Genomic DNA, 8,853 nt, shown 5'->3' with positions numbered 1-8,853 from the left:
TTTCTTTCTTTCTTTCTTTCTCTCTTTCTTTCTTTCTTTCTTTTTCTCTCAGTACCTGCCTCACAGTTTTCCTCTCCACCTTAACCACTTCCCTCATCCTTGCTGATGTCAATATTCATGTTAATATTCTTTTGAATACTCAGGCTTCTAGTTCATTATCAACTTCAACTTTCACATCCTTTATAATTATATTCAGCTTCAGATACCATTCATTAAGGGGTGGTCATACCTCAGAAATTGTTTTTATTGATTATATATATTTGTTAGAAAGGCTTTCTTTTCCTTTTTCCAATCATAGTGGGGGAGAGATGGGAGGGAGAGAGAAAATAGATTTTTGTCCATTTAAAATAATACAATTAATTTTTAAAAAGAAATTATTCTTAAACCATAATTGTTCTATTTCTATGATCTTGAATTCTGAAATTCCCTTCTTGTTATAATCTCCTTCCTTTCTCACTATCCTTACCTCACTTTCCTTAAACCTTTTCTTCATCTTCACCATAATCTCCAGTTCTTTCATCCCTTCTTGGGTTGTTTTTTTTGTTTGTTTGCTTTTTCAAGACTTGGTCTCTGTAGCTCACCCAGGCTGGAAGTGCAGGAACTACTCACAGGCAAAATCTCACTGCTGATCAGCACCAGAGCTTTGACCAGTTCACCTTTTCATAGGGCACCCAGGGGCCTCCCTATTTCTGGGCACTCACTGACTGCATGCTAAACTTAATTTGGACACTCGATCAGAATAACCTACTACATCACAGAACTCCCAAACTCTAATCTGGGCCTTTACATGCTGAGATCACAGGCAGGCACCACCAGGCCCTGTTCATCCCTCCCTATTCTCACAGCCTCCTTTTCCTCCCTTCACAACCTTTTCCCTTGAATCACTTGTTTCCTTGTCCTTCTGGTACTTAGGCCCTGCAAGGCCTCAAGCATGGATCTCTCCCATCCTCTGCCTTCTCTGACCCTGTACTTCATCTATATCAGCTGGGTCCACTACAGTAGAGAAGGGAGTGTGGTACAGTGGATAGAAAACTGGATGCAGAGTCAGGAAAACCTGGGTTTGAATACTGTACCAGACAATTGCTAGTTGGGTGACCTAGGATATGTCATCTCACCTCTCTGGGCTTCAGTTTCCTCATCTGTGAAATGAGGGTTTGGACTCAGTAACCTCTAAGGTACTTTATTCTAAATCTGTAACCCTGTGAAATTCATATTGTCTTCCCTCAGTTATGCACAGAGGAAATTAGCTATCTCCCAGTTAATTCTGTTATGCTTCTTGTAGTGGCTTTAGGATCCAAACCTTCTCCAGATTCTTCAAGCTCCCCAAGCCTCCCCACTCCTTCTTAGCAAATTACTTGCCTTCTACTTTTATTGAGAAAATTCAAGCCCATTCACCTAAGCTCCATTATCTTCCCTACTTCATATCTCAAAATCTCTCTACAACTCCACTTGACTCTCCTATTACTGCAGCCTCAAAGATGTCCTTGTGTTACTGCCAGGCCCTCTCCTTGTGCCCTTGACTCCATCTTTTCTCCTGTCACCTTGGAGGGTTTTCCCCATGGATTATTCCCTTCTCATCTTCCATTTCTCTCTATCTCCTGGTTTCTTCCCTCTGGCCTAAGCACACTTAGGTCTTCCACATCCTTTAAAACAAACAGAGGACCTCATTTGACTGTGCTATCCCCTAAGCTATTGTCCTTTCTCTTTCCTCACTGTATATTTTTAGAAGAAGGCTATACTCTTTGCTTTCACTTACCGCATTACCTACCAATTTCTCAACTCTTTACAATCTGCCTTATCTCTCTTCTCCATTCTAAAGTCTGAAAAGGAACCAGAGGGCTCTTCGTTGCCAAATACAAAGTCCTTGTCTTGTTGTACTTTGGCATTGTGAAGGCCAGTGGCTGCCTCCTCCTTTCTTAGAGGACTTTCTTGTTCTCCAGGTTCTGCTGCTGGACATCTCCTGTTTGGGATTTTTCTTTGCATCAACAATGCACAGTGCCCTGAACAGAATAGGTGCTTAATGTTATTTAAAATGAACACCAAACCATTTTTTTAAAGGCAGAATAATATGCACAAGGGTCACCAGTGTCAAGAGAAAGTTAAATAGTTGGCAAAGGTCTCCAAGAGGAGGTGGATCTGGAGCTGGGTATTAGAGGACTGACCAGCAGAACCTGGACAGAAAGGAGGGTGTGAACAGAGGGTGTAGGGGGAAAGAGCCTGGGACATCAAGGGCAAAGCTAGTACAGAAACCTAGATGTAACATAATTCTTGTGAGGAATTAGTAGGAGGTGAGAAATGTTGACTGGAGGGTCTTGGGGCATCTTGAACACCAGGCTAAGGAATGTGAATTGAGAGTTTGTAAAGATTATAGAAAACTCAACAATATTTTAGTGTAATCTGTAAGTTTAAAAGGAGTTTGAGGGGTTCTTTAATCTTATTTCCCCATTTCTAGATATCACCTGTCAACCATCTGAGAGAACAAACAACAATGTCCTATAGCCTTACTCAGTAACTCATTCCCATTCCTTATTGTCAGAGAGTTCTTCCTTTATTGCTAAATCTAAATCTCTTCTGCTACAATTCAAATCTGTTTTCCCTGATGGAGATGAAGCACTATTTGTAAGCTTCTAAACACTTACAATAACAAGTGATTGATCTCCTGCTTTTTTCTTTCTTTCTTTTTTTTTTTTGAGGTTGTGGGGTTCAGTGACTTGACCAGGGTCACACACCTAATATTGGAGGTCCAATTTGAACCCAGGTCCTCCTGCCTCCAGGGCCAGTGCTCTATCCACAGCACCACCTGGATGCCCCTGTCTTGTTTTTTCTATGACTCTTTCTGTGTTAGGGAAGAGGGCATTTGTTCTGGTAACTTCTTAGTCACTGGGGAAAGCAGTCTAAGAGCAAATGTACTCTAAAGGGGCGGCCAGGTGGTGTAATGAGTAAGCGTGCAGGCCCCAGAGTCGGGAGACCTGGGATCAGTTCCAGGCTCAGATACTTAACACCCACACAAAAAAATAACTAGCCATGTAACCTTGAGCAAGTTACTTAACCCCGATTGCTTAAAAAAAAAATGTTCTCTAAGAAGGAAGCTCTCTTTTAAGTGATATATTTCTTTCTTCCTTCCTTTCTTTCTTTCTTTCTTTCTTTCTTTCTCTTTCTTTCTTTCTTTCTCTTTCTTTCTTTCTTTCTTTCTTTTTTAAAGCAATTGGAGTTAGGTAACTCGCTCAAGGTTACACAGCCAGTTATTTTGTGTGGATGTTAAGTATCTGAGACCAGAACCGATCCCAGGTCTCCTGACTCTGGGGCTGGCGCTTTTACTCGCTGTGCCACCTGGCTGCCCCTTTAAGTGGTATATTTCAATCTCTGCATCTGAGAAGCAGGAAACATTGCAAATCCTTGAATGGAATGGGGGCCCAAGTCTCCAGAAGCTTGGCCTTTCCCGCTCTTCACCTTCTCTGCTGCACTGGCTCAGTAGCTCTGTTGTCCAGAGGTAAGCAGACTAAAACTGGATGAGCATGTTCTTAGTCAGAAGCCCAAGTCTCCACTGCCTTGCCTTAGTGCCTCACTAAGTTCTGCTAGAGCTTTCCAGAAAGAAGTTAAACTCATTTTCACCATAGGGCTCCTTAGTAGCCCTAGAATATCAGAATTCTACAGTACTTATCAAGTACCACAGGATAAATCACACTGAAGGCTCAGCTCTTACAAGCTGATAGAATTCTTCTGTTTTGTCTTTCCTGGTTTCAGTTTACACTGATAGACAGGACAAGCAAACAATTAATTTCTTTCTTTGCCTGGTTATCTAATCTAAAGCTAGAATGCCAGTCAACTGAAAGGCTTAGTACTTCTCCCTATAAAAATAGGTTTTGATTATTCTTTTTTTTTTTTTATTATTCTTACTATTTTACAGATGAGGAAACTGAAGCACATAAAGGCTAAGTGGCTGATTTGGGTCATGGAGATATTTAATGACATGGATTGCTTCCATGTTTCTCAACTGGCCACTGTTTTGTGGCTGGAGGCCTCCTGCTTGGGGGCCAAAATTTATAGTATATTTTCTTGGGATAGATGCCTCTGAAGTCCGATCAGTGCTTCACTGGATGCCTTTCATTTTAACACAGAATTAAGCAAAGGACATTTCCTTCCTGTCCCCAACCTGGAATTAAAGGATTCACTAACAAGTGCTTCTGCAAGCCAGGCCAGCAATCCAGCTGATCAGGAGCTAGACACTTTTCCCCTGGGGACCCAGGTAATGTGTTTACCTTCTTGCTATTCTAACACATCAATTAATGAAGACTAATAATACTGATAATTCTAAAACACCCATGAAGGAGCTGAGAGAACTTGGGTAAATGAATCCTATTTATCAAATGTTTATTTCTAAAAGCAGCTCATGTGAAACTAGAGTGGCTGCAAGCTAAGTATGAGTCAGCACTGTGATGTGACTGCCAAGAAAGATAACATGATCAGAAGCTGCCTTAATAGAGACCTGACATCCATGACAAGAGGCGATTCTCCCACTGCGTGCTACCCCAGTCAGATCCACTCTAGAGCTCAGCTCTGAGTACTACGCTGTAAGAGGGATGTTGTCAAGTTGTGCTGCATCCAGGGTATGGGGGGGGGGGAACCTCATAACCATGTCCCAGGAGGAATTGTGGGGAAAAAATCTTGGAATAGTTAGCCTAGGAAAGGCATAATAGTCTTAAGCTAGGAGCATGATAGCTTTCTTTATATAGTTATAGGACTATCATGTATACAGAGTGATGTCTCAAAGTGGAATAGGTTGCCTCCTGATAGTTACTTCCCTAGAGGCCTACAAGGCTAACTGTAGAAGGTGTTATAGGAAGAGATTCTTTTAGCCAAGATCCTTCCCAACTCTTAGATTGATTCCAGTAGATGTGAAGGATAGTACCTCATCAATTCATTTCAACCTTATACCACTTAACTTTCCACCAGAGCCACAATCTTCATGCACATAATTCATACTTTTATGTTAGTTCTGTGTCCTACACCTTCAGCCAATCTTGCTTTTCACCTTAGCTCCACTTTTTTTCAATTTAGTCTTCTGTGTCCCTATAATTAAAACTATTGTTGACCTTTCTGTAATGGAGCAGAGAATAAGGAAAAGGGAAAGGGTAGATGTGATAGGAGGCAAAAGGCAGTGAACATATGAGATTGGAGGAAGAGTTACTGATTTACTTTGCACTTTAAAATCTGGGTGGTGAAGAGGAAATCATTACATGATTTGTAGGAGTAAATATGGTGGAAGGAGCCATGTTTGCTGATGTGAGTTTGAAGTTCTCACTTTGTCTACACTCTTGCAGGTAGAGGTCTTGAAGAGCTGAATGGTCAACTCCTGATGAATCAAAAATTGACTGTAATAATATTTTTTCTCAGTCTGGGGATGGCATCTCATTGTATTTAGAGCTGGACAGGACCTTAAAGACCATCTAGTTCAACTTCCTCATTTTATAGATGAGGAAACAGGACCAAAGAAGTAAAATGACTTGCCCAAAGTCACACAAGTAGTAGGTAGCAAAACTGGGATTCAAAACCAAGACCTCTCACTGAAAAGCCAGTGGCCTTTCCTTCAATAACAAATAGCTTCCTTCTTGGTGATAGGTAGAAAAGCACATATTTGGGGTAATCTTTGAGGCAATCTTTAAAGATCTCAATTGGGAGACCTGGAAAATGTCTTTAACTTTTGTTTTAGCTTTGAACTGACTTTGTATAGGGAAATTGACATAAGGGACTTTACAGTTTTCACTTTAGAATCTAATTTCAATTTTGAAGTCAGAGTTAGAACATGAAAGCGAGGGAATGGGAAGGAATTAAATAGCTTATAATATTTCAAATTGAGAAATAAATTAGTATGTTGAAAGGGATGGAGCTGTGTGGTTTCAGATTCTCCTAAAAAGAAATAGGATATCTCAGCCTTATCCTGCCTCACTTCAGTTCCTTCAGGCCACCTCAATATAACTTTAAGCCCCTTTGCAAGATGATAAAATTGATGTGTCCCCCTTTTTTTGAGTCAGAGAAGCATTTCATATCTTACCTCTATGTTAAGTATTCAAAATAAAGAATATACAGTATTTCACAACTTTCTCCAAAACATCCTTGCCTTTTCTAATACTATTCAAGTTATCAAAAGACCCCCTGTCATCACAAAAAACAGTTCTTTGAACTTCCATGTAGGCTTGGAACAGGACCTTCACTTAGATGTCTGTTTCTTTTCAAGTATTTCTTCTTTAACAGAGGAATGTTTTTGGTAACTTACCTAATGTATGCACTTTGTGTTCTTTTTTTTTTTGGAGGGCAATTGGGGTTAAGTGATTTGCCCAAGGTCACATGGCTAGTTTTTGTGTTAAGTGTCTGAGGTCAGATTTGAACTCAGGTCCTTCTGACTCCAGGGCCAGTGTTCTGTTCACTGTGCCACCTAGCCACCCCTACCACTTTGTATTCTTTTGCTTTCTGTGTCCTTCCATTTCTCATATTTACCTTCTCAAATATTTTTCAGCTACAGGAAGTGGCAAGAAATGAGCTGCCAGGAGATGGTCACCAGGAAGATGGTAAATATTTTGCATTCAGAGTCCACATTTCCATGAAGTTTGGGAAGAATTGGATGATGGTTCTCAATCTTAGATGCCTACATTGGCAACCCTTTTGTGAGGGATTCTCACTAGTACTTGGGGTAGTGACCTTTGTGGTTTTGCTTAAGACTGAATATTTCCAATCTAATCTCTTTGGTCATGCTTAGATTTTTGTTATTTGTTCATTCAAAAAACATTGTCTCCTATATGTAATGAATGTATTATATTTGGAACTATGAAGATACAAAGGTAAGTAAGAAAAAATTCCTTCTTATTGAAATGTGCCATAATTTTATAACTTTCTTGTATTTTATGCTGGGAATTTATGAATAGGTTCAAATATAATATTTGCCTCAGAGGATGTATTTCCAGTGGTTTGGGTTCCGTTTTCAACATTCAGTATGTCTAACTCAGTTGTTGCATCTTCTGTGCTTGCTAAAGAGTTTCTTCTGAGTCTTGGGATTCCTGAAACATCCAAATGAACGGAGGCTGCATCTTTTGTGCTGTCATGGCCTTGAAAGGTTGTTCCCACTATCTTTGATTTCTAGCAGAAAGCCAAAGCTCTCTTGGGAGAGAATCTCTCTAAGGCTGGGCAAATGGGATATTCCAAGCCAGGTTTTCCCCCTAGAGATAACATAGGAGATATGATGGTGGAGGAGGAAAAGGGCATGATTTGGAATCAGGAGACCTGAGTTTGAATCCTTCCTCCAATGCATTTTATGTGAGATTATGGGCAAATCACTTATCTGTCCAAGCCTCAGTGGCCTCACCCGTAAGATGATGATAACATTGGTACAGTCTATCTCACAGGATTGTTGTGAGATAAGAGCTTTCTAAACCTTCCTTAGGAGTTTCTTTACCAACCCTGCAACTTCCTGTCCCAAGGAGTCTAATCTGATCTAAGGAAGTTCCTAGTAAATCAAATAGAAATTGGTTCCCATCTGGCCTATGGCAGATTCTTTACTCAGGCTCAGCATGGTTTGATGGCACTATAGCATAGGAGACCTGGGTGTGAATTCTAGTTCTGCCACTTATTAACTTGTTCTGTCATTACGTGAGTCACTTCCCTTCTCTCAGCCTCTATTTCCTTATCAGTAAAATGGAATAAGGGGATAAAGGTTGGACAAGATGACTTCTATACTCCCTTCCATCTCAATATTCTATGATTATGATTCCTCTTGTTAAAAACCTCAGTTTCCTCATCTGTAAAATGAGGGGGTCACCTTAGATGATCTCTAAGGCCTCTTTTAGCTCAAAATTTTATGATCCTATGGTTTGTGTTGAGTCCTTTGATTCTCTTCCCTTCTATCCAAACCACCCTAACTGACAGCCTCCTCTGGTAAAGAGTAAATGTGCCCTGGGCACATTGATATTCCTCTGGCCAATGACAAATTTTCATTCTTGTTTTTCTTTCTTTTGCCATGGTTGTATTCTGTTAGAATTCCGATGCTACCCATCTCTTCAATCTTCAGTCCGGTCTCCAGACAAGACGGCTAAAGAAGGATACCGACTAAGCTTCTCAGATGATAAATCTTTAGAGAAAGAGTTGATACCAAAGACTGATATTTATCAACTTAGCCATGAATCCTTATCAAGTAAACGCTTGGATGTGGGTGATTCAAGCCAGATTCATCCCTATCAGTTACCTAAAGATATTAATCTAGATAATTATAACAGTCACTATCCTAACTCTGTAACTTTACATGGAAGTTTTAGCAAGAAATCCCAGACTCATCATAGAAGCAAGAATTACCAAGACTATAGTATGAAATCTTTGAATGATGCAAAGTCCACTTCATCCCATTCCTGTGGAGATATAGTGACTCCTTTGACTGACCCAGACTCTACCACTGGAAGACTGCTGAAGCTTAGTTCAGGTAGCAAGCCTTTTGATCTGTTACAGGCCTTTTTCAAAGGAGGCAAGGTGGTGGTCTATAGCAAGGAAATTTTGAGTCTCTAGACCAACATATCTTAAGTTGTGATTCTGGAATCATTAGTGATCTATAGAATTTCTAGCTTAGAATGAGTATCCACAATAATATGGTAACAGAGAAGTAGTTTTCATTGTTTGAAATTTGGGCTCCACGATCATAACATATTGTAGTTCACCAAATAAAATCCCAGTAGAAGTCATGCCAGCAGCTTTCTAGCAATCCTGGGTCTTCAAAGATGACTGCCAAGTGTAAGTAAACTCTAGCTGGGCCTATCAAGCTGTGTGTATATGTGTGTGTACACATGCACACGTACAAACGCGCGCGCACACACA

General features: G+C 40.3%; 1 protein-coding gene across 1 annotated transcript in view; it reads left to right on the top strand.

Annotated features, from left to right (window-relative positions):
* Positions 1–8,853, top strand: part of LRRC36 (leucine rich repeat containing 36) — a 48,644-nt gene that overhangs the window by 22,834 nt on the left and 16,957 nt on the right. Inside the window, exons 5-8 of the mRNA XM_069085889.1 lie at positions 913–1,043; positions 4,119–4,246; positions 6,515–6,566; positions 8,027–8,464. Of these exons, the coding sequence (XP_068941990.1) occupies positions 913–1,043; positions 4,119–4,246; positions 6,515–6,566; positions 8,027–8,464 (749 nt within the window). The remainder of the gene's footprint in view (positions 1–912; positions 1,044–4,118; positions 4,247–6,514; positions 6,567–8,026; positions 8,465–8,853) is intronic.

Source organism: Petaurus breviceps, unplaced genomic scaffold, assembly GCF_028583685.1.
Source record: "Petaurus breviceps papuanus isolate PSGF00001 unplaced genomic scaffold, PetGlider_PUasm1.0 176, whole genome shotgun sequence".
NCBI classification, from domain to species: domain Eukaryota; kingdom Metazoa; phylum Chordata; class Mammalia; order Diprotodontia; family Petauridae; genus Petaurus; species Petaurus breviceps.
Note: the sequence above shows the minus strand (reverse complement) of the source record. Positions and strands in the feature narration are given on the sequence as shown.